The 26,214-nt window shown below is 43.5% G+C and overlaps 1 protein-coding gene across 4 annotated transcripts; it reads left to right on the top strand.

The window, feature by feature from the left end:
• Positions 1-446: 446 nt before the first annotated feature.
• Positions 447-26,214, top strand: RBM5 (RNA binding motif protein 5). 4 transcript variants are annotated; one of them, XM_082414144.1, is made up of 25 exons: positions 447-602; positions 1,952-2,021; positions 4,866-5,031; positions 5,824-5,979; positions 9,930-9,999; positions 10,489-10,562; positions 13,023-13,106; positions 14,083-14,143; positions 14,614-14,679; positions 15,519-15,679; positions 16,139-16,236; positions 16,841-16,928; positions 17,080-17,157; positions 17,241-17,313; positions 17,987-18,072; positions 18,462-18,546; positions 18,759-18,850; positions 20,879-21,040; positions 21,896-22,045; positions 22,128-22,199; positions 22,780-22,959; positions 23,278-23,352; positions 24,373-24,470; positions 24,548-24,677; positions 25,536-26,214. In XM_082414144.1, exons 2-25 carry the CDS (start codon positions 2,005-2,007, stop codon positions 25,659-25,661), a joined length of 2,448 nt encoding a protein of 815 aa, XP_082270270.1. In that variant the 5' UTR covers positions 447-602; positions 1,952-2,004; the 3' UTR covers positions 25,662-26,214. The 4 variants fall into 4 exon arrangements, with proteins under 4 accessions (XP_082270270.1, XP_082270269.1, XP_082270271.1 ...); XM_082414143.1 differs by having other exon boundaries at positions 24,548-26,214; XM_082414145.1 differs by lacking the exons at positions 24,548-24,677; positions 25,536-26,214 and adding an exon at positions 24,162-24,289 and having other exon boundaries at positions 24,373-24,507.

Raw genomic sequence — 26,214 nt, forward strand, 5'->3', positions numbered from 1 at the left:
TATATTTTTAAAATCCTCTTAATTTCCATAAACCTCAATTTCCTTACTTGCAAAATGGATTTAATAACCACCTCATAGTTTATGAAAATGAAAATAGAAATTTGTAAATCATGTAGCCCAATAATCTAATCTAGCATTCAATAATGCAATTGGCGATCGACCTACATTCCTTAAAGCCAGATTAAACGTGATGGTTTACACCGCATCGGTGAAAGAAAACTGTACTCTCTAAGCCCCTTGTAGCAAAGCAAATAATTACTATGCCTAATAAAGGTAAAAGCTTTAATCCGTATCTGCAAAAAGCAGACTGGAGATTAGGCCTGGGTTTTGAAGAAAGGGAAATACGCAGGAAATTGACACAGGGCGTAGTTAAGTGACAGGTTGCCCTAGCGACCACTCTTCCCAGCAGCCCTCGCGCAGCCAGGCGCCTTCGCGGATTGGACACCTCCACAGGAAGCGTGTGGCGGGGGGAGGGGATAGGCGCGAGGTAGTGTGGGTAGGAGACGGCCGTCGACGGAGGCGCCATTTTGTGAGGCGGCCGTACCCTGTTGGAATCCCTTGGCACAAAACCGCTACTGCTGCTACTTCCGTCCTTCCTGGGGGTAAGTGCGGCGGCCGCCCGTAATGACCGGCGGTTCTTTCTGTTGGAGCAAGCCCTGTAGAGCCTCCCTGTCAGCCGCGGGCGGCGGTCGATCAGCTCCAGCCAGATCTCTCGAAGGGCTACCGGAGGCATTGGAGGGCCGCGCCCCTCCTCGCCGCTAGCGCTGTCAGCTTTCAGAGAGCGTTCTCCCGCCCAACCCGAGGCCCGCTTCTTTCGGGCTCTTGAGTGTGCCCCTGTCGGGAAGTGTTTTCGACTACCCACCCCAGCTGAGCATGAAGCCGTCGTTTGTTCCTCGGGTACTTCTCAGGGGCGCCCTGACAGTCTCTAGCCGCCATCGCCCCGCAGCTTCACCTGAATCAGCCCTCTCCGGAAAGCTGTTCGGTGAAAGCTGATCTGCGGGCTGGGAACCTCTTGGGTGTCGGGAGGCGGGTGTGCAGGCAGGAAGAGAAAGCCGGACGCCTGAGTTGGTCGCGCAGGCTGTGGCGCCGCCATCTCGGCCGGGACACCCCCGCGGAGGTGGGTCCGGGCACTGCCCAGGCGATGAGGGGAGGCATCAGAGGTTCTGCCTAGGGCCTGGTTTCTCCCGGATGCTTCCCTTCCATTTATTAATTCAGCAAGTGTTCGTTGAGCGCCTGCCTAGAACAGGCGCCAGGGACGGCTGTAAGTAGTTTCTCGGACCGCGCACGCATCGAACGCAGTCTAGCTCTGTGATGTTTTATCACCGCCGGTGCGCAGCTGAGCCAGGCTGGCCACCTCAGGAACCTGTGGTGATTATTGTTACCTAGGAATTAAGTCGTGTGGAGGTTTACCCTTGTTTGTGATAGCTTTGGATCAGCCGTTGCGTTTTAAATGGAGTAGATTTTCAATCAACTCAGCATCGGGCTTCTGAAAGGTTTTAAGTTTTTCATAAGTAATTTTTGAATTTCGTTTCGCTCCTTGTATTAATACAGACACTTTGATTAATGTTTTAACGGTCAACTATCCCAATGGAGTTGCTTTGATTCAGAGCACAGGGAGCTGATTGCAGCTGTGCCCTTTTTGCTTTGTAATCCTACAGCAGGAGCAGGGAAGGAACCTTCTGCTCGTATCCTTTTATGGGTTTGTTATTGAATGTGGAATCTAATATTTTTCACTATGCTTCGCCTTCCTGCTATGCTCACTGTTAACAAAACGTTAGCTTGATTTTAATGTTGACAGTTGGTCCCCACTTCCCTCCGCACCCCCCCCCAACCTTAGATAATCACTGTTAATGGTTTAATGAAATTCCAATCTCAGTAGTGTTCCAGCTATGGAACAGTTGACTTTAGTGATCTCTCAGATTTGCAGCAACCTATCTCTTTTGTCTCCTAGGAAAAACAAAATTTGAACCTTTTGGAGCAGTGTGCTAGATCTTCAGCAGGACAATGGGTTCAGACAAACGGTAAGTTATTACTGTTACATGCCTTTGATCTCAGCATTTCAATGGGGACTGAGATATTTGTTAAAAATTGTTTTTTTTTAAATGGACTAGTCCTACAAGCATTACATTTTTTAAATCAGAATTTTTTTTTTTTTAGTATTTATTTATTTATTTATGGCTGTGTTGGGTCTTCGTTTCTGTGCGAGGGCTCTCTCTAGTTGCGGCAAGCAGGGGCCACTCTTCATCGCGGTGCGCGAACCTCTCGCTATTGCGGCCTCTCTTGTTGCGGAGCACAGGCTCCAGACGCGCAGGCTCAGCAACTGTGGCTCACGGACCCAGCTGCTCCGCAGCACGCGGGATCCTCCCAGACCAGGGCTCGAACCTGTGTCCCCTGCATTGGCAGGCAGACTCTCAACCACTGCGCCACCAGGGAAGCCCTAAAAATTGTTTTTTTGTTCTTTTGTTTTTTTAATTAATTTATTTATTTTTGGCTGTGTTGGGTCTTCATTTCTGTGCGAGGGCTCTCTCTAGTTGGCGGCAAGTGGGGGCCACTCTTCATCGCAGTGCGCGGGCCTCTCACTGTCGCGGCCTCTCCTGTTGTGGAGCACAGGCTCCAGACGTGCAGGCTCGGTAGTTGTGGCTCACGGGCCTAGTTGCTCCGCGGCATGTGAGATCTTCCCAGACCAGGGCTCAAACCCGTGTCCCTTACATTAGCAGGCAGATTCTCAACCACTGCGCCACCAGGGAAGCCCTAAAAATTATTTATCAAACAAATATTTGAGTGTCTGTTTTGTATCCGGCATTGCTGTGAGCACTTTCATGATACTTGCTCTCACAAGCACACAGTTTAATGAGATAATTAAAATACTGTGTGAACTGTGCTATGGTAAAAGAAGTTGAGGGTGCTGTTAGAACACTTAGGAACATGTGTTTTCTTGGAAACGGCCAGGAAAGCTTCCTGGAGAAAGTATTCTCTAAGGTGAAGCCTGAAGGGTAAGAAAGAATTAGGCAAAGGAGGGCTGGGTGGAGTAGTAAGTCATGAGGGTTCCTGGTGTGGATAACAAACAGCCTCTGGAAGAAGCTAGGAGATCATACTGTCTGTCACTTTGCACAGTACCTGGGCTGTAGAAAGCAATCAGTGAATGCCAGTTCTCGTTATTGTCCCCTCCATGACAAGATGATCCAGATTTATAGAGCTGAGAAGCTTTGGACCATGGGTTACATTTTTTAAAAACAAGAAGAAAGAAAAACTGCTAAAGAATTAGTAAAGAATTAAGATGAGAGCATTTGACTCCTGTGTCATCTGTGGATTCTCCGACTCAAACCATTTGATTTAAACACACAACCTTTATTTATTCATCCAGCTGCCTCCTTAATATTGAGTCCAGTCCCAGTGATAGATCAAATTGATGGCCCACTGGGACTCGTGAAGTGTTCATGTCACATGATATCATTGTTTTAATGCTTTGTCAATAGTCTGGTTCCAAATAAATTAACATTTACCGTTTTAGGGTCTCTCATCTACATACTTAACATTGCGAAATAGTCCTAGACTACTTGTTTCATTTGTTTCTTTTTATGAAATTTGTATACTCTAAATGAGGCCCTTATAAGCCTTCTCTTTGTCTTGTCCTTACATAGTAGTTTTATGAACCTGGTAAACAATTTATGAAAGAACTATTTATATCTGTGGTCAAATGGGTTTAAGCCTTTTGTTATTAGGTTTTCCTGTGAAGCCCAGTGCTGCTTAGTAATCAAAAATAAATCAGGGGCTTCCCTAGTGGCGCAGCGGTTAGGAGTCTGCCTGCCAATGCAGGGGACACGGGTTCGAGCCCTGGTCCGGGAAGATCCCACATGCCGCGGAGCAACTAGGCCCGTGTACAGCTGCTGAGCCTGTGCTCTAGAGCCTGTGAGCCACAACTACTGAAGCCCATGCACCTGGAGCCCGTGCTCTGCAACAAGAGAAGCCACTGCAGTGAAAGGCCCTCACACCGCAGCAAGAAGTGGCCCCCGCTCACCGCAACTAGAGAAAGCCTGCGCACAGCAATGAAGACCCAACGCAGCCAATCAATCAATCAGTCAATCAGATGTTATAGGAAATAGTGTTCTCTGATGGTGCTAGTTATATCTAACAAATGAACTTGGTTAACTGCCTAAAGGAGAAAAAAGACAGGTTATCCAGTTTGTTGGTCCATTTCTCAGTAGTGAGATACCCTTCAGAGTGGATGAGTCAGGACATGTCCTCCTTTGTAACTGAGTGAAATGCTAATACAGTTGACCCCTGAACAACATGGATTTGAATTTTGCAGGTCCACTTATAGGCAGATTTTCTTCAATAAATACAGTACTACATGATCCGTGGTTGGTTGAATCTGCAGATGCAGAACTGCGTATACCAGAGGGCTAACTGTGGGACTTGAACATCCATGGGTTTTGGTATCTGCAGCAGGTCCTGGAACCAGTCCCTGGCGGGAACAACTATAATTACATTCTTCCAGTCTAGATTGATCACTAAGATCTGAAATCAGGGGTGAAAGGAGTGATGTGTAGGCCACAGGCTTGGGAAAATGCAGGAGGAACTTGGGCATCCTGACTCTCTCAAAAATATTAAACCCATACATTTGATAGCTATATTTTTACATTTATTATGAATTCCTGAAAACTACCTTTGTACTTAGGGACGTAGCTGTTTTCCCAGTCATTGTCTTTGTAAATTGGAATTTGGTGATAAATTTTAAGGGATACACTGAACCAGTTGGATATCTTATAAACTGAGATGTGGGTTGTGTGTTTTTTCAACCATGTTTTCTAAAGGGACAAAATGTGATTTACTTAAGAGTAAATGAAAATTATTTTCCCTGGCAGAGTGAGTAGAACAGAACGCAGTGGAAGATACGGGTCCATCATAGACAGGGATGATCGTGATGAGCGTGAATCCAGAAGCAGGAGGAGGGACTCAGATTACAAAAGATCTAGTGATGATCGGAGGGGTGATAGATATGATGACTACCGAGACTATGACAGTCCAGAGGTGAGTGACCAACAACTGTTTATAGAGTTGTTAGAATTATGAATTATATGCACAGAACCTCCAAGATTCTTGAAATAAGTATACCAAGTGTGGAAATCTCTCAAGAGGAGTATTATATTCAAACTCTTTATTATTCTGAAATCTGTTTGAGTCGACTATAACCCTCAAAGACAGACTGAGCCCTGTAGTCATAGAAATACTGGGCAGGGTTTACTTAGGGCTCACTATGCACCAGGCACTCTTTTGAGCACTTGACTTACATGAACTCATTCAGGTCTCACTACAACCTTATAAGGTAGGTGTTATTCTCATTTTAAAGATGAGACAGTTGGGGCATAATTATATACCATCCCTTTGCCTCAGATGGTGTTTCTAAAAGTTGTAGTTTAACATTGTAGCATAGCTTTTTTTCACATTTCTTTCAATATGCATTAGCTTTGTTTAGCAGTAATTGTGCTGCCCACATAATTTTGCACTGTTTTTTTTTTTCTTATGCATATAATCATCTTATTTTAACAGGTAATAGTGTTTCATTGTGGGTTGTTATACTGTTTGGTGAGTTGTTAAACCATTCTTCCTGAACTAAATGATTGTTGCCAGGTTTGGGGGTTTCTGTCCTTGTTTTTGTTTTTGTTTTATGCTGTTTTAGAAGACACTGCAGTGAACATCATTATGGAGTTCTTGTATTATCTCTATGCCTAAAGATAAATTACTAAAAGCAGAGAGACTGGATCAGAGGGTATAAATAAGCCCAGTGTGATTTGAATTACAATTTTCTTTATTGTAAATCAGAGAGAACGTGAAAGAAGGAACAGTGACCGATCCGAAGATGGCTACCATTCAGATGGTGACTATGGCGAGCATGACTATAGGCATGACATCAGTGATGAGAGGGAGAGCAAGACCATCATGCTTCGCGGCCTTCCCATCACCATCACGGAGAGCGATGTAAGGGAAACCAACAGTTCTAATGAGCAATCCAATAGGCACGATGAACTTTGAGCTTCTACCATTACTTTCTTGTGTTACTATATCTCAAGCTAATATCTAGTGAAATACATTTCTATAATTAGGGTGGAGTTCTCTCAGCTTGGTTCACAGATAGATTATCATTTGTATTTAGGCTTTGAAGCTCAATGTAGAGTTTTCAGAAGAACTACAGGGAGCAGTTCTTATTCCTTCAATAATAGCTATTAGAAGGTAGCCAGTACGTTTTTATTGAATTGGTTACTTACTCAGTGAGGATGTATCTGTAAGAACATTTTATGATTTGGCCATCCTTTGATTTAATGGAAATTATATTATCCATTTGAAACTTCTGAAAAGCCTGTGGAAAAGCCTGGCTCCCCACTTCTCAGACTGGTCAACTATGGCCTTGGTGTACTGGGCACTGCCTGATTTCCAGTGGTATCTCTGACCCTCACCCATTCCTTCCAGCCACATCCACCACTTGCTTCTGCTGCAGGCCACTTTGGACATGTCCATCATTCTACCAGTGTGCCCTTTTTTTCTCCTTGAAGCCCTCTTTCTTTCTCTCTTTCTCTCTTTCTCTCTCCCTCTCCCTCTCCTTCTCCCTCCCTCTCTCCCTCTCTCCCTCTCTCTCTTTTCTTTCTTTCTTTTCTTTCTTTTTTTCTCTTTCTTCCTTTCTTCCTTCCTTCCTTCCTTCCTTCCTTTCCTTTCTTTCTTTCTTTCTTTCCTTCTCTTTCTTTCCTTTCTCTCTCCCTTCCTTCCTTCCTTCCTTCCTTTTTCTTTCTTTCTTTTCTTCCTTCCTCCCTTCCTTCCCTCTCTTCCTTTTCTTCCTTTTCTTCCTCCCTCCCTTCCTTCCTTCCTCTTTCTCTCTCCCCCCCTCCCTCTCCCTCTCCCTCTCTCCCTCTCCCTCTCTCCCTCTCCCTCCCTCCCTTTCTTCCTTCCTGTCTTTTATTTGGGAGGGCAGCTCTCTGCGGCATGCAGGACCTTAGTTCCCCGACCAGGGATCGAACGTGTGCTCCCTGCAGTGGAAGCACGGAGTCTTAACCACTGAACCGCCAGGGAAGTCCCTGAAGCCTTTCTTGACCTACCAGGCGGAATTTCTTAAGTGTATCCCCAACCCTTGAATGCAGGAGGCTGCTCAGCCAATGTTGTTTGTGAAATGAATGTGATGTTTTGAAATACATTTATAAAACATGCATTGTGCCAGTATCTATTGTCTTGGAGTATTCAGAGTAATATTCTGACTAATGTTTAGTGAATTTTAGAGCTAAAGATAACTACTGAGTTCACACAGCCTTGGTCTTCTAAACACTGGAAGTGACAAATGTGAGATGGGATGTTAGAGTTAATAGTGGGTATTTGTGATCCACAGCACACTTGCTACACTGTGTACTGCTGTGCTATAGTGATGCAGAACCATGGATCCTGCCTCATAAAAGCTTAAGGATGAATAGCTAAGGTCAGCAGATAATGAAGACAATGCAGAGTAGAAAGGGATAGGTGTTGGAAGAGGTCCTGTTGAAAGTGGTTCTGTGGAGTAACTCTGGAGGATTCTTTAAGGGAGCTGAGTTAACTGGTCGAGGGCAAGGAAGAGCTCCAGGGAGATTTTAGTTGAGCTGATTCTTGGGGGATAGAAATGTTTTGGTCTGGTGGAGAACTGAGGATAAGATGTGGACTGGCCCAAATCAGCTTGATTTGACTGAAGTCAAAGGCTTTTGGCAGGAGAGAGGTGGATGGGAAGGTGCTTTGGGGGTCAGTGCTGGAGTCTTTGAAAGGCCAGCTAAGTATAAAAGAAAGCTACTGAGGTTTTTACCTGGTAACAAAAGCTATGTAGGTTAGAATGGTAGAGGGAGAGAATGGTAGGGGCTAGAAAGAAGGCAGAGCTGAGCTCAGGTAGCAGCAACCGTGGGCATGTGGAGTAGGGGAGGAGGGGATACAAGAAATCTTGCAGGAGTCAGTTGAGGAAAGTTTACTTGTTGATCATACTGTCCCCTTGAGTCTTTTAGGCCTGTGGCCCTGGGAGCGTGCAGAAGAAGTGGGTGGCATGGGGAGAGCAATGCCTTAGCTGACTCTGGGGGCACTCCCTTCTGGTAATGAAATAAGATCGAAATGCTTATTTATTTCAGGCTTCTCAGAGAATTAGAAGTGCTTACCTTAAGAAGGCAGGTTTTCAAAGTAGACTTTCTGAGGTTGCCAAATTTTGTGCAATATTTGTAGAAAATTTGCTTATTGGGATCTTTAAAACATTTAAAAATTATAGTATTTAATCTTCTCCTGAATTTCAGTTTATCACTTTCAGTATTGTCATTTTATTTTAGTCCCCCCACTGACATGTGAACTCTTAGAGTAACTGTCTTTAGTTAATTATGTTACTATGTATGTTACTGTATCGCTACTTTTATAGAAACTGTTTTTAGTTACTCTCGTGACTGATTTTTCGCTTACTGTGTTACCAGGCATGAGCTTGAGTCAGGTGGTTGGCTCCCGCTCAGTGTAGCGCTTCTCATACATACTCTTTGTGAAAAAATAGTCGATTTTCCTTATATTTGTGGTAGTTACAGTCTATAAAGGCACTGGGGGTACGGAACCATGCTCTTAGGGGAAATACAAAGTTAGGTTCCTGTGAGCCTCTGGTCACAACATTTTCATTAACAGATCAATATATGACCTTGTTTCGTGTGTATTTCTGTTTAGAGGTGCCTTATTTAATATATACTGTTGGTTCATTAGCATTGAACTGACAGCCAATAGGACTGTAACTTATGTCTGAATGAAGATTTTCTAATATATTTTCCCTGTAAGGGACATCACAGCCTTCCTTCTTGCATTAGGGACACTAGACAGCACTTCAGCACTGCACTTGGAGAGCCATTTTAAACAGTGAAATCACCAACAAAAAGTACAAAAATGTGAAAAACTTGGCACTAAACAGACTATGAGTAGGACACTTGTTTACAGTATGAAAGCTGAAACAAGGCAGAGCATCACCTCTGCCGGGAACACATACATCAGGTGACTCAAATTTTTTACTACTCTGCATGTGTCTGCAAATGGCCATGAAAGCACTACAAGTATTGATTTGGAGTTAACGAATTTTAATGCGTAGGCAAATCCACAAGTGCAGAATCCCCAAATAATGAGGATTGACTGTATATAATCCTGCAGCCTTTACACATAATTATGGAAAGTGGAGGCCACTAAGAACCTCTGTTTCACAAATTTGGCCCTGGTTTTCTCCCTGGGAGTATGGCTGCCTGGTATGATTGATAAAGAGACTAATGTATTTATTAATGTATTTTGCCTTTTGCAGTAAGGGTTTGATCTGACATCAATAACAAACCTACCAGCCAGAAGTCTTTCTTCAGGCCCAATTAATGTTTATTTTGATTTACTAGGAGCCGAAGAACGTTATGAGCTTTGTTAATTTTCACCATTAATGTAAATGTAAGGAAGCTATTTCTTTAAGATATTGTGCAAAAAATATTTATCTTAAGGGAGTTCCTCATTTTTTGGCATTGATACTTGGTTGCATACTTCAGAAGACAGTGACATATCTTCTGCATTTTTTAAATCTCATCTTTCTCTCTGGTCCTTTAGTACAAAGAACAACAAGATTAGACTAAAGGAGGGAGGCTTGAGGGACAGCATACTATGAGCAGGACTGTGTATCACAACATAAATAATTGTGCCTGAGGAAATTCCCAGTCAGCATATAAAGAATGCCTTCAAAGCCGTTACAGTACATCAGTTTCTATGAGAAGTGTTCCTTCTTTTATTCTATTTTTAGAATAATTACATTTTGATGATAGAAGTTAAAAGCTTGGCTAATTAAGCAGTTAATGTAATCCCTAGTCTTTGACCTCTCTTTAGTGTGGAATAGTTTGTGGCTAAAGCTTTAACTATAAATGTGTAAAACCCTGTCTGTGCAGATTCGAGAAATGATGGAATCCTTTGAAGGCCCTCAGCCTGCGGACGTGAGGCTAATGAAGAGGAAAACAGGTGAGAGCTTGCTTAGTTCCTGCTGTTCTGGTTCTCTTCCCCATTCCCACCTCAGTCCCTAAAGAACATCCTGATATCCCCAGTCTTCAAGCACATGAATTCAGAATGAAAGGTTTGCCATGGCTAAGGAATGTGACTGTTTGAAAACGATGTTAGAAAGCATCTGAGGACCTTTTAAAAAACTTTGTTTTTAGGGGCTTTTTTTTCCCTTCGGTAAGTAGTGATTTATAAACTCCTTGTTTGACTGTTTGTAGTCGGTTGCATGGTTACTTTTTAAGCGTGGAATCAAATCGAGTGGCATTTAGTTCAGGCGGCTTGGTTCCTTGCCATGGCAAAGTATCAAGAAGATCCCCAAGTCAAGTCACATTTGTAAAGCTGCTTCCCAATTGGCTTTGTCACGCAGTGTTGAAGCAGTGGGAGAGAGATTCACCTGTTATAAAGGAACTGACTAACACGAGTATCCCGTCTATATCTGAATGCTGTCTCTAGGTGTAAGCCGTGGTTTCGCCTTCGTGGAGTTTTATCACTTGCAAGATGCTACCAGCTGGATGGAAGCCAATCAGGTTGCTTCACTCACCAAGTCTAGATATTCATGAAAATGGAACAAGTCTGTACAATTTAAAAAAAAAAAAGGTTGAAGGAGTGGTTTGTTCCAAAGGAGTGACTTTATAAAAAGAAAAGCTTTGTATATATTAAAATTGCTGTTACTAGGATAAATACAGTACCAAGCACTACATTGCAGAATTTGCTCTGCCTTTAAACATGGCTACCTGGCAGGGCCTTGTTAACCACTGAATATTTGTCTGGTAGTTATCAAGACACCTTTAATATTCCCCTTTTCCTTACCTGATTATATTCCTATTATGTCCATTGAGAGTAATCTTAGATTATCCAACTCTCGATTTGACAGTGAAGAGAATATAATTGAAGTCTGCTACAGGCATTTTGTAAGTAATTTTTTATTTCGCTTGGAGACTGCAAGCCTCCTGGAGGCGTAACTGCTCACATGGGTCTTCAAGGACTATATAAGGACCTAGTGGAATTTCTGAACAATAAGTCTGATGAGATTAGCCTGGGAGCTGGTGTCTTGCTGCTGTCTGATCTAGTTAGAGTGGCATTAACATTCTAATCTCCCTGAGAATGCCTTTTATAGTCTGTTCAAAGCAGATCATTGATGATTCTTTAAGAAGCATTAACTGAAGTGTTCTACGGTTTGTCAAGATAATGTTCAGTGCTTGGCACTTAAATAACGTTTTTTGCCAGAACTCCGAAGCACAGTATTGAATGCCTTAACCAAGTGCATTCTGGGAAGTCTGCTTAACTCACTACGTTGCTTCTCTGCAGCATTTTATGATTTGTCACTCATAAATAAGAGTTATATTCTTTGGTGATTTATTATCATTTATAACAAGACTCACTAATGAGGGTATCATTTTGATTGACTTGTTAGATTTTTAAGCCTCTCATTTCCTTAACCCAGAGGTGACAGCCTGATCTTATAATGGTAGATCTTCATTCATTTCATACCATGGACACCATCCTAATAAAATTCAGAACATACACAAGCTTCATGTGAATCTGCTTTCTTTACGTGACAGCATCTTTTAATATGGTGGATGTATCAGAATGACTTGCTTGGGAGTTTAAAACTCCTAGGAAATTAAAACCTGTAAGACACTTAAAAATCTCCACAATTTTAATGTATACAAAGCTATGTTAATGTGTAATATTTCATTACAGTTCAAATTCACTCCAGAAATAAAAGGCCAGTAGGATTAGGGACTCAGTGATAGTTTGGAGTCTCCCCCAGCACACATCCCTCCTAGTGGGATGATCTGTTGACATATCTCCCAGCTTCTTTATTTTTGCTTCTTTACAACACAATGAGTGGATGGCCTTCAGCTCTTTCCCTCTTGGCCAGACATGCAGTCTTGTCTTTAGATATTGCAGAGACAACATTCACAGCATGTCTTAACTCTTCCAGGATTTGCAAGAACCAAATTACTCAACAGTATGTATGTTTAGAGGGGTTAGACTCCTTTAAAAAAATTTGGATATCTAACCTCCTACTTAAATCTGTTCTGACAGTGTCAGAACATCCTGCTCCCTTCCCCTCCCCCCAAAAAAAATAAAAAGAAAAGATGTGCCTGTTAAATGAAGGCTCTCTGGGGGCAGGTGCTGGGTATACTCTTGGTAGACTGATTCAGCTCGGAGTTTTGACCTTTGAAAATTAAGTCCTTTTTAGTCACATGGTTGACTTGAAGGATGAGGTGGTATATGAACATTTACAAACTTTTCCTAACCCCCTGAAGAAACTTCATTGGCCTCCTGGTTACTCATCTTGAAGGAGAGTACCATCTATTTCAGTGAAAAACACATCTGTCACTGAGGACATCACGTGGTTGCACTTGGCAGGAAGAAATCTCATTTAGCTGTTTTAGAGTTGATGGCATTCAGACTAGTTCCTCCTGAGAAAATTGTAACCAGATTCCCTTTAAAAACGAGTTCCCCTCCCATTGTCCCCCAAAGGACACATCCTGAAGCAGGAATCTGGGGGAAGGGGAAATGTAAAGGCTTTCACTTTGCGTAAGGATGGGGGACTGGGGCAAAAGTGAAGCGAAGCCCAAGGACACCATGCTAAGGGCTAAAGTAGGAGACAACCTCAGAACTGGGAGAGTTGTGTCTTCTGCTTTTTGAAATAGACTGTCACTCTCAGGCAGCCTGTCAATGATGAATGTTAGGACTTCTGTCTCTGCTGGAGACACGGCCTGGTGCATGTCAGCGTTTAGTGTGTGGCAGCTTTTTCAGCACTCCCTGACTCCGTTTACCTTTACTCCGCATCCCATTCTCTTACTGCCTATCTGAAGGATTGGATGGGCAGAGTATAGGTGGCGGTGGTTGGTCCTCCCCGTATGTTGTCCATTTAATTCCAGAGCACTGATTTTTCCGAAGTGTGCTCTGCCCTGGGAAAATGGACACATGTTCCTCACAATGGGAATAACTAATTACTTCTTTTTTTACAGAAAAAGCTGGTGATTCAAGGAAAGCATATTGCAATGCATTATAGCAATCCCAGACCTAAGTTTGAAGATTGGCTTTGTAACAAGGTAAGCATGGGTTTTTCCCAAGTAGACAAAACTCTTTTGGGGTTTTGTTGTTTTCTATTTGTTTGTTTGACTGTCCAAACAAGGAAACGAATAAGTACACAATCACCAGCTTTTATCATAAGGTGATTTTTGTACTTTCTGACTTTCTTGGGTCCTCCTGAGTAGGTATTAGAGGACAGAATCCCTCAAACATGAGAGATTTTGTTTAAGATCCTGGTTCTAAGCCCAGTGTTTCAATTAAGATTTTAAGTTTATTTCACTTTATGGTTTCTTGAATTCTAGAGCTCTCAACTTTTGGCAATTTCTCTCTTTTTTTTTTTTTTTTCTTTCTATTTATTTATTATTTGGCTGCATTGGGTCTTTGTTGCTGTGCGTGGGCTTTCTCTAGTTGTGGTGAGCGGGGGCTGCTCTTCATTGTGGTGCGCGGGCTTCTCATCGTGGTGCCTTCTCTTGTTGCAGAGCACGGGCTCTAGACGCATGGGCTTCAGTAGTTGTGGCTCGTGGGCTCTACAGCGCAAGCTCAGTAGTTGTGGCGCACGGGCCTAGTTGCTCCGCGGCATGTGGGATCTTCCCGGACCAGGGCTCAAACCCATGTCCCCTGCATTGGCAGGCGGATTCTTAACCATTGCGCCACCAGGGAAGTCCGTATGGTGCTCTTCTGATATAAGGGAGAACTTTGCCAGTGGCTTGCTGTAGGATTTTGGGGTGAACTAAAACTTCCCCAGCTTGATAAAAATGGAATTCTACTTCAGAATACATCAAAATTTGTTTTTCTTGGGAGAATTCACATAGTAAAAGCATTCTAAATTTTTAGGTTAATATCCCTTTATCTTGGATACATGGTATCACTTTCTGCTTTTTTTTGTTGTTGTTCCTCACTGGGACTTGCCCATGGCCCTCTTGCTCTAACCCACATTGTTACTAGTAAGCCCGGCCTACTGTGAGAAATAACCAAGATAAAACTTTTTTTTTCCAGTGCTGCCTTAACAATTTCAGGAAAAGACTAAAATGCTTCCGATGTGGAGCAGACAAGTTTGGTAAGCCCAGATTCAGCTGTTTGGGAATATGTATTAAACCCTGACTAATTGGATTGTCTGTGAACCTAAGGAAAAGTACAGGTTGTAGGGCATTTAAACAAGTAACCTGTATATTTTCCTTAAACCTTCTTACCTTGGGTTAGGTAGATCCTGCTGATGATTGTGAGAGTACAAATAGTTCTTTTATGTTCCAAAATTAAGTCTGCTCGCCTTGTTTACATTCTGCATCTGCTTTTCTTTAGTATAGAGGTAATGTCAGTCCTCCACTGGCCCAATTTTTGCATTCCACATTTAAAATTCATGTCAAAATTAATGAGGTTTTACTGTAGCCACAAATGGTTAAAAAAGAAAAAATAACTGCTACATTTACTTAAAATTAAAACTTTGGTATTTCAATGTATTTTTTATATTGGTTTGTTGTTTGTTTGTCTTCAGTTACTGATTCTTCCTCTTTCTTTCCTTTCTTGTAGACTCTGAACAGGAAGTGCCCCCTGGAACCACAGAATCAGTTCAGTCTGTGGATTACTACTGTGATAGTAAGTTCAAATGTAATCTTTTGGCCTTTATGTTGGAAATTGACCTCCATTTGATATTTTTGTTCTCCTACCCTTTTTTATTTTATTTTATTTTATTTATTTATTTATTTAGCATTTATTTTATTTATTTTTGGCTGGCGCTGGGTCTTCGTTGCTGCGCACGGGTTTTCTCTAGTTGCGGTGAGCAGGCTTCTCATTGCGGTGGCCTCTCCTGCTGCAGAACACGGGCTCTAGGCATGCAGTCTTCAGTAGTTTTGGCACGCAGGCTCAGCAGTTGTGGCTCGCGGGCTCTAGAGCGGAGGCTCAGTAGTTGTGGTGCCTGGGCTTAGTTGCTTCGCGGCGTGCGGGATCTTCCTGGACCAGGGCTCAGACCCGTGTTCCCCTGCATTGGCAGGCGGATTCTTAACCACTGCACCACCAGGGAAGTCCCATCCTGCCGTTTTTTAATGAGGAGCAGTAGCTTCAGGTTACCTCGTAAAAGATTGGTTTTTAGAATCTTCTCCATGTCAAAGTGTGAAAGATATGCAGTTGACCCTTGAACAACATGGGTTTGCACAACGTGGGTTTTTTCAATGAATGCTATAGTAGTACATTATCCTCTGGTTGAATCTGGGGATGTGGAACTACCAGTATAGAGCGCTGACTATAAAGTTATGTACAGATTTTTGACTGCGTGGCTGGGATGGGGGTGGGGTCAGCACCCCTAATCCCCCTGCATTCAAGGGTCAGATATGCTAGAAACCTCCCAAAATGGACTTGTTTGTTTGTACTTGAACCTGCCTTGAAAAGCATTGGTGGTGGGAATGCATGTATCTGTCATTTGTCTCATTCACCTGCAGCAATCATACTTCGAAACATAGCTCCACACACCGTGGTGGATTCCATCATGACAGCGCTGTCTCCCTACGCGTCCTTAGCTGTCAATAACATTCGCCTCATAAAAGACAAACAGACCCAGCAGAACAGAGGCTTCGCGTTTGTGCAGCTGTCTTCTGCAATGGTGAGATGTTCATTGAATCTTTCCTTTTAAAAGAAACTGAGATTTAAGAGGCAAATGTGGTTCATCCAATTGTGATACTGTGTGTAAGGCTCCTGGAGCCCAAAGTTCAAGACTTAAGAAATGACAGTTATTACAGTGCTAAATTACAGGCTGTTGACTTCAGTAAGTGGTAAAAATACCATATATACCTGTAGATAACTGGCCGAACTGAAGGTTGAGCCATAGTTTCGTCCTTTCATCATGCTTTGTTTTAGACTGTTTTAGCATTTACTCTTTTAATAATACTGGATACCTTCATGTCCTGGAGGAAAGAGGGCTAATTTTTTTCTCATGATTTCATATCCACAAATAAGAATGAACTGCTATTCCTTTTTTTAATATTTCTTTGACTGGGCTTAGGTAGTAGAGAGAGATTTTCAATTACGTGACAAAATTGTTTTTCTTCACATTCTCCTTCAGGATGCTTCTCAGCTGCTTCAGATACTACAGAGTCTCCATCCTCCTTTGAAAATTGATGGCAAAACTATTGGGGTTGATTTTGCAAAAAGTGCCAGAAAGTGAGTGGCTTCATTGTCCTTACTTCAAACCGCTGCATCTGTGTGCTTGTCCAGGGATGCTTTGCTAACTGCACTCAAAGCCCATGTTCTCTACATTGAGACACTATCCTTCCTGGTTGGCTGGGAAGGATACAGTTGTCTTCTTAGAGCTTATTCCCTCCTGTCTCAATAACCAGTTGCCAGAAAACTTCAGAGCAGGACAAAGAGAGACATGGCAGATGGGTTGAGAATAAGTGCTATGCAAACTGCTTCAGCATGGTGCAAACCCATCTGGATATAATTCTTTACTTCCAGAACAACATGCAGCTTCATGTATGTAGAGCTTCATTCTAGCGACATAAATTTCCCCTCTCTGGTATCATTGCTCATCCAGCAGACACCTTATTAGATGGAAGAGTACAAAGGAGAATAGAAATACTACAGGGACACTTGCCCACTTAGGGCTTTGCCCATGGAAACCCTTCCTCATCTGAAATGTGGCCTTGCTGGCATTAGAGACCTTCCAACAAAGGCTGGAGTGAATTGCTGTTTTCTGGGTAGTGTGGGGTTAGTGATTGGAAGCATACTGAGATAGAATCACATGATTGGATCATTGTGGTTTCAGAGACTTGGTCCTCCCAGATGGTAACCGGGTCAGCGCTTTCTCCGTGGCTAGTACAGCCATTGCTGCTGCTCAGTGGTCTTCCACCCAGGTAAGATAGAGGATCTTTTTGCTCAAAGTAGTGTGGTGGCTTTGCCCGGATTCACAGAAGTAACCTCTCCAGCGGTGCTTGCCTTAGAAGCTCTCCAAGGACATTTTAAAAACTTGATGTCTGTGTTTCCTCTTCTTTTGATATTTTGTAGTCTCAGAGTGGTGAAGGAGGCAATGTTGACTACAGTTACCTGCAGCCAGGCCAAGATGGCTACGCCCAGTATGCTCAGGTAGGTAGATTTGACCAGCATCCAACTTCTGGTCTCCAGAGTGTGTCTGAGAATAGCAGCTTTAATGGTGGACTCTTCTATAGTACTCACAGGATTACCAACAGTTTTATCAGCAACAGGCTGGAGGATTGGAATCTGATGCATCATCTGCATCAGGTAATAAACTTCATATTCCCTTTATTTTTGTTTAAGCAAATACAATTGAGGAAGTAGAACTAGATGTTCTCACTAGACCCAAATAAATCTATGAGGGCCATTTCCCTGCAAAACTTGGGGGTAGGACACATTCAGGGTTGTCACCATGTGCCTAAGGTCCTAGGGGAATATTGGGATTGCTCGTGTACATCAGGAGCTGATAAGAAGCTCTTAGAGACCATGTGATGAGTGTTCATTCTTGGAATTCAATATTTTCCCTGTCTGTGTTGTTAGGAATCATGGGTGACCATGTAGGTTCAGGTAAGCAGAGACGGTGTGGCCCTACAGTCTGGTGTCCAGCCATTAATCAGAAGGGTCACTCTGAAAGCTTATGCTTCAGTTTTTGTTCTAGAATTATAAAGGTGTGGCAGTTAAATCTATTCTCAACCCCAGAGCAGATACGGAGACTTCCTTCTCTTCCTCCTTCTTAGTCGTCATACAGAATGTTTGACTTTGTGTGTCACATTCTAGTAGGATTATAAAAATGAAAATATCGTAGGTTCAAGAGTACTTATTGGGAATTAGGTTGTTAAGAACTGACATATACAAAGACGCTAGATTGGGCATTACAGATAAGGATGTTTGGCTTAGAGTTCAGTGCGTTGGCTCTTCTAACTCCTGTGTTTATTATCAGGCACAGCGGTGACCACCACCTCAGCAGCTGTAGTATCTCAGAGTCCCCAGCTATATAATCAGACGTCCAATCCACCCGGCTCTCCGGTAATCCTGTCATCTTAGATACAGAACTGGTGACCATTGGGGATCTTTGTGTTGCCATACTAGTATTATCTTTTCCTGCTGTATGAGCTAGGATTGAAAAATACACACACATTCCAGTCTCACTTCTCTGTCAAATATTATTAGATAATAAAATAATTTTGTGTGTGTATTTTAAATGCAAGATTCCAAACAGGGTGTATTTATACTATGCATGCTTCGACTTGACCTTTAGGAAGAAAGTTGTCAACATGTGTTTTGCTCAAGGATTGCCTTAGATCGTTGCTACAGTGGGTCTGTCAGGGGTCCCTTCCTGCTGGATGATTGCAGTGATTTAGTTCTCTTGAGAGACTTTACAGTTGAAATTATATTGAAGCTGCTGTTCTTTCCAGACTGAGGAAGCACAGCCTAGCACTAGCACAAGTACACAGGCCCCAGCCGCTTCCCCCACTGGTGTAGTTCCTGGTACCAAATATGGTAAGCCAAACCTCATGGGGCTGTTGACAGTTGGAAGGTCCTAGTTGTTGTCTTTGTTTAATAAGAGTTCCTCTCCCTTTGTGGGTGTCAGAGGGACACTTGGGGATGTGAGAGAAGACCATTAAGGCCTACTGCATCTCAGTGGCTTAGAATTTGAAGTAAAGCCAGTTTCTTACCTGGAATGACTGTATGCTGGATTTTGTTTTTTGCAGCAGTGCCTGACACGTCCACTTACCAGTATGATGAATCTTCAGGGTATTACTATGATCCGACAACAGGGCTGTACTATGACCCCAACTCGCAGGTAATTTAAAGGTTAAAATACATGTTTTGAGGTATAATGTACATACGGAAAAATGCATGAAACTGACGTGCAGTTCTTGCAGTTCTTTGAATGTTTACATGTATATGCGTTCATACATATACCAACACTGAGATAAGAACGAGAATATTCCTAGCACGCTGGACATTTCTCTGGTGCCTGTTGCTGTTCGGTCAGTAACCCTACCCGTAGCCACTATTCTTACTCCTAAACCATGGATTATTTTGTCAAGTTAATATTTATAGGTGACTGTTAACTTTCATGTAAAGACCTAGATAGAAATTTTAATTGTGATTTTTTTTCTTACTATATATTCTTTTTTTTAATTGAGATAAAATTCACGTAACATAAAATTCACCATTTTAACCATTTAGAGTGTTCAGTTCAGTGGTATGTTCACAGTGTTGTGCAGCCATCATCACTATCTAATTATAGAACCTTTTCATCAACCTGAAAAGAAACCCTATGCCCTATATATTAAGCAGTCACTTCCTAATCCCGTCCCACCCCAGCAACTGCTGTCTGCTTTCTGTCTCTCTGGATTTGCCTATTCTAGACATTTTATGTAAATGGAATCAGATATGTGACCTTTTGTGTCTAGCTTCTTTTACTTAGCAACCCTTTGTATTTTTGAGAGTAGAAATTAGCAGATGTGTGGAGTGATATTTTATTTTTGGTGGTGTATATAACTTTTAAAGAGGAAAAGCAACATTAACACTCCATAAATAAACAGCTGTTTATGACCAGGAGCTGTATGTATATACAGAACAGTAAAAATAAGTGCTTTTAACAGGAACTTGGCATTGAGAGCTTGTGGTTTCTGAGAGTCAGGTGTGAAGCTGTGTGGGACCTGCCAAGCAGGCTGAGCCTGTGCATGGTTCTTCCACTGCTCTTGCTTGTGGAGTCTGACCTTTCCCAGGCCATTCTTCTTGGCGGCCATAGAAGTTGTGGCTCCTGTGTCTGACCCGCACCACCTTCCCTGGAAGAGATAGAACAGGCAGTCTCTCCTGGGTCCCTGTTGAGCAGGTAGAGTGAGTGATTAAAGAATAGAGAAGAGGAGAGATAACTGCTACCTATTCTCTGTTGTGGTTCTCCCCACAAATTTCAGATCAAGTTCCTTCACATGTCACCTCCTTCCAGGCTTCCGAGCTAGCCTTTTACAAACCTGTTTGGTTGCCTGGGTGTCCACAGGCAGGGTTCTGTATGGTTGAACCCAACAATGAGATGTTAACTGGTTGTCATGGAGGACGTATGAGAAAAAGCTCCTCCTGAACCACCTGTTCTGACCACTTGGTTTGTGTAAATGGTCTGTCTATGGAAAGGGGTCAGACGTGTTTCTCTTTGGGTACCCTCCAGGCCCAGGGATTAAATTAATGGGAACTAGACTCTTGAAAAGAAACCACACTCTACTTTCGCCCAAGAGGTTTCACACCTCTTGGCTGGTTCATCATCCTCACCTACACCAAGGTGTACAGCACCTCTTCTCTATGCAGAAAATATTACTGGTCTGCAACATGCTTTGTGTTTTTATGTTTAGTTTTTTTTTTGTTTTTTTTTTAAATTTATTTTATTTATTTTGGCTGCATTGGGTCTTCATTGCTGCATGCAGGCTTTCTCTAGTTGTGGCAAGCGGGAGATACTCTTTGCTGTGCACGGGCTTCTCATTGTGGTGGCTTCTCTTGTTGCAGAGCACGGGCTCTAGGCACACGGGCTTCAGTAGCTGTGGCACGTGGGCTCAGTAGTTGTGGCACACGGGCCCTAGAGCACAGGTTCAGTAGTTGTGGCACACAGGCTTAGTTGCTCTGCAGCATGTGGGATCTTCCCAGACCAGGGTTCGAACCTGTGTCCCCTGCATTGGCAGACAGATTCTTAACCACTGCACCACCAGGGAAGCCCTATGTTTAGTTTTTTTTGACAAAACAACTTTGATGTGGGTTTTTGACAAAATACTCCTTTAAGATAATGGTTCAACACAGCAGAAATCTGCATTAGTGGTATTTTTTTCCCCAGTACTACTACAATTCCTTAACCCAGCAGTACCTGTACTGGGATGGAGAGAAGGAGACTTATGTGCTGGCTGCGGAGTCTAACTCCCACCAGCAGACGGGCCTACCTCCTGCAAAAGAGGGGAAGGAAAAGAAGGAGAAACCCAAGAGCAAAACAGCACAGCAGGTAAGATCATGACCCAGCCAGCAGACCCATCTTTCTCTCTGGGATATTGGGCTTAATTTTTATGTTTTTTTCAGGGGGGGCACGGGGGCGAGGCATTTATATCTGCTTTATTTGGATTCTTTAAAATGGGGCCACACATCTTATTTATATCAAGTTTGTAGAGCATTTTGCAATTTTTTAGTGTTACTATATGTTGTCTGTCAGTTGCCTATGTACTTAGGGGAAAAAAATCCTGAAAGACTCAAAGACTTTTTTTTTTTTTTAATATTTATTTATTTGGCTGCGTCGTGTCATAGTTGCGGTACGCGGGATCTTCATTGCTGCGTGCACGGTCTTTAGTTGCGGAATGAGGGATCTAGTTCCCTGACCAGGGATAGAACCCGAGCCCCCTGCATTGGGAGCACAGAGTCTTAGCCACTGGACCACCAGGGAAGTCCCTGAGATTTAGGTTGTATAAGGCTGTATGGGGTTTCCTGTGCCTTTTGGCGGTTAGAAGAATTCACTGAAGAGTTCCCTCTGATGGAGCAGCAAGAAGAAAAGAGTCATTAATCAGCCTGCATGGTGCAGGAGCCTGCTTGAGTCCCAGCTTCAGTCCAGGGAGAAAAAGTCGTTTATACAGTTACCTTCAATGGGAAGCAGATAGAGGCCATCCATAAAAACTATTTATGGGATTTAAAATATATTGACTTTTGAGACCTTTAATGACTTTGGTTATATGCAGTATCTCATAAAGGTAAGGGCAAAGGGGGTTTTGTTACAGTTTGTTACAATAATGGCTTGTTTTCATGGCATAGGAGACTGTTTTCTAAGTTCCTCTACCTAAGTGTATTTTTTGTGATTGTTGTTTGACTTTAGATTGCCAAAGACATGGAACGCTGGGCTAAGAGTTTAAACAAGCAGAAAGAAAATTTTAAAAACAGCTTTCAACCTGTAAATTCTTTGAGGGAAGAAGAAAGGAGAGAATCTGCTGCAGCAGATGCTGGCTTTGCTCTCTTTGAGAAGAAGGTAACAATAGCAGGAATGGCCTTACTTCATGAGGGGAACTTAGGTAAAATTTGAGGCTTATGACTTGTTCTCTGTTTCCCAGGGAGCCTTAGCAGAAAGGCAGCAGCTCATCCCCGAATTGGTACGAAATGGAGACGAGGAGAATCCCCTCAAAGTAAGGAAGTACCACCAGTGTTTAAAGACCATATCTGTGCTTTCTGCCTCACTTTGAAACTCAGCTGCATCTTGGCTAATGTGATTTCTACTTAATTGGTCCCTGTCAGTGGGTATTTGGAGCAGCTTCTGCACATAGAATCCATGTTCAGGGCTTTGCTTTCCTTGTGTGAGAGCCGGAGAGATGGAACAGGGAATGAAGCCCAAATTCCTGAGCTCAGTTAATTGAGTTTTATTGCATTTGTAAATAGAGAGTTTTAACAGACTGGAAAGAGAAAATTAAGATAAGAAAAAAATTATTTTATTGATAGATACTAATGTGGGTGGGCCATTACTCTAATCTGTTGTATTTGGGGTTTTCAAACATGGTCAGTAGTTAGAGAACAGCCATCCAGGAACTCTTCTTGGGGCCCCAAGAGGGTTGGTGCCAGGAGGCTCTCGAGCCCAGCCCTGGAGGACCTGGCTGCTCCACTCAGTATGGGTAATGGGCGTACTCTCACAGCTTGGGTTAGGCGTTACTTTTAGCCATTGCTATCTTCCTGTTGTACATTTCCAATGACCCACCCTCCTTTTGTCCCTAGAGGGGTCTGGTTGCTGCTTACAGTGGTGACAGTGACAATGAAGAGGAGCTGGTGGAGAGACTTGAGAGTGAAGAAGAAAAGCTGGCCGACTGGAAGAAGATGGCCTGCCTGCTCTGCCGGCGCCAGTTCCCAAACAGAGACGCCCTGGTCAGGCACCAGCAGCTCTCAGACCTACACAAGGTGGCCATGCTTCTCTGAGCTGATCTGAGGCAGGGAGGGGAGGCAGCAAGATGCTGTGAGTGCCCTGAAAGTAGTGAAGGTTCAGTAAATACCTGTATTAAATGATTGCCTTTTAGAAGGCTGCTCCTGATTATAGTATGTTCTAGATAATAGAGTGGAAAGGACCATGGCAGCTCCGTATGCAGCGGGCTCTGGCTTTCATGCTGTAGTGTAGTGAATTGGGCTTTGACTCTTAAAATATAATAGATACTGATAATGTTGTGATATCTCCAATTAGGTAGGTGTGAATTCTTACTGTCTGTAAAATCTCTCGTATAGCAAAACATGGACATCTACCGACGATCCAGGCTGAGCGAGCAGGAGCTGGAAGCCTTGGAGCTGAGGGAGAGAGAGGTGAATGGGGGTCAATGTGCTGCTAGAGTGTCTTGGGGTAACTGCCTTTGGCTTTTATTTGTAGCACTTGTTTCAGGTCCCAGGGGCAGGGTAGGATTTGCCACATACCTGTCACTTGGCCACTGTGGCTCATGTAGTCTGGACCCAACTCTGTGCACTTTGTGAGCCCTGCACCGACCCTTAATGAGGGTGCTCAAGGCTGCTTACAAGTCCCGAGTGCCAAATACTTGCTGGTGAAGTATGCTGGATTTTAGCAAGGAGAGAGTGAGCTCATTTGGCCTGGCCAGGGAAGCCTTTGTGAACAATGAGAGGAGCTTCAAATGAGGCCCAGGGAACAGCAGGACACAAGATGATTGCAGGTGATGTGGAAGGAAGCAGTGGGCAGGAGAAGCTTGTGGGGCCACTAATGGGCAGTCGTTTGGTAGTTGACGAGGCAGGTTGAGAGCCAGCTGGGCAGGGTTTTAAATACAAATAGAGGCCTATGAGTTAGAGATGAACCAGTGAGCAAGTTACTTGAAATTTCTCACCCCAAGATAGTATCTGTAGTTAGGGCTTTTGCTTTCCTGTTTTTTTCCACTGTTTATGGTGCCGTCTCCCCAGGGAGTGTAGAACAGGTCTCTGGAAGTCTCCTTGGCTCTGTCTCCCTGGAGGTGGGCCTGTCCAAATGCTGAGGGGGAACAGCAGCTCTGCCCTCCTCTCCCTCGAGGACCTTGGCAAGCTGTGCCCACGCCCAGCCGGCTGGTTGAAGAGCTTGACAAGAGGTGACTCGTTAAATAAAACTGGTTGTTGGAAACATAGTTCTACCCCAGGTTCCACACACAGTTCATCTCTACAAACCTGCCGTTTTGGATATGACTGAGTGCAGCGAGGGAGACAGGGCATGTGGTATTTGAGAGCACTCTAAAAGGCCAAGCTCCAGATGAAGAAAGCACTTGAGGTGATAATCTTGAAGTGTGGGTGCATGAGACTGCTACAGATTGAAGTCTGAATATCTCTAACCATGTTTGTTCTCCCACGTAGATGAAATACCGGGATCGAGCTGCAGAAAGACGGGAGAAGTATGGCATTCCAGAACCTCCAGAACCTAAGCGCAAGAAGCAGTTTGATGCTGGCACTGTGTATGTGTTGTGCACATTTTCCACTTTGTGAGCCGCGGCTCTGGCTTTTTAAGTAACTGTGTGTTTGCCACTGGCAGGAATTACGAGCAACCCACCAAAGATGGCATTGACCACAGTAACATTGGCAACAAGATGCTGCAGGCCATGGGTTGGCGGGAAGGCTCAGGTTTGGGAAGAAAGTGTCAAGGCATCACAGCCCCCATTGAGGTAAGCAGTGGCTTGCAGGCTTATCCCAGAGATGAGATGAGGTTGAAGCACCCAGAGGGCCTAGGACCCAGTGGGAGTTGTCTTCTCTGCAGCCCTCCCATATTTCACACTCCTTTGAAGATGTCAGTTGGAAGGAATGGGTGTGGCACCCTACTTGATTTTTCTGGTCTTTTGGTATCTTTGGGTAAAACCTACCTTCTCCTAAGGGCTGTGTCTATGTCCTTTGTTATAAACAAACCCTAACTTAACACCAATTCAGACCCGTGTAGCTTAGATTGGATTTTTAGAAAGGTACTGTGCTTTAATTTCTAAGTGATTTTGCTTATGTATAAAACAAATTATAATTTAGTAGGATTTCCATCCATGATAAGATATCCTTTACTCAGAGCTCAGGAGCAGAGGCCCTCAACCACTGGCCTTCTAGACAAAAGCACCGCCAATGATTGCTCCCTCTCTGACCCGGCAACATAGCTTAGGTCAGACTCTTACTGTTGATTTGTGCAAGCGAGTTCTGCTGACTTCAGGCTGTCCTGCTATGATCTGTGCCCAGAATTACCAGACCTTCCCTGGGCTTCAGTGCAATGCTTTGTGCTTTGGGGCCCTTACAATGCTTGCTGAACAGGCATAGGAGTAGGGGAGGGTGTGGTTCTATCTGCCTGTCTCCCTTACCTATTTGATCCCTTCAGTCCTTAAACCTACTCCAGGTCTCCAATATAGAAATCCATGTCTTCATTTAAAACTTCCTCTCCTGTCTTCCGGAGGGTGGTCCAGCTCAGTAGGGAGTGGGTTAGATGAGGGGGAGAGGGAGCAGTCCACACCCTACCTGCCAGCTGCTGACAGCAGTTTTATCCCCCCCAGGCTCAAGTCCGGCTAAAAGGAGCTGGCCTAGGAGCCAAAGGCAGCGCATATGGACTGTCTGGTGCAGATTCCTACAAAGATGCTGTCCGGAAGGCCATGTTTGCCCGGTTCACTGAGATGGAGTGAGACTCAGAGAGAGGATGAGAGAGAGAGAGAGAGAGAGAGAGAGAGAGAGAGAGAGAGAGATGACAAGGAGCTCCAGAGAGCACAAGGAGTGCTCCATTTCTTGAATTCACTCTGACCACCTTTCTCTTTAAGGGCATGCCTTGTGCTGTTAATAGTTTTTAGGGCAAACCACTTCATTCTGCAAGGTTCTCCCACTTAAAGGAGTTCCCCTAGTATGGGTTATCTGGTGAATGGCCTGCCTTCCTGCCAGAGGGCTTGTGAGCTGGCCAAGGGGACAGTGGGTCTTTTATACTTCAGTGTACATAGTGTAATTGTAGTGTGTTTTACATGTGTAGCCTATGTTGTGGTCCATCAGCCCCTTGCATTCCTAGGGGGTGTTGAGATGCCCTAGGGTGGTATGTAACACCAAAGCTGCCTCTGTCATTTGTTGTGCTGTCTTTTCTCGGCAAAAGCCTTGTGTATATTTGTATATTACACATTTGTACAGAATTTTGGAAGATTTTCAGTCTAGTTGCCAAATCTGGCTCCTTTACAAAAGAAATACCTTGAAAAA

The sequence above is a fragment of the Balaenoptera physalus genome (genome assembly GCF_965194825.1).
Source record: "Balaenoptera physalus genome assembly, chromosome: 11".
Classification (NCBI taxonomy): Eukaryota; Metazoa; Chordata; class Mammalia; order Artiodactyla; family Balaenopteridae; genus Balaenoptera; species Balaenoptera physalus.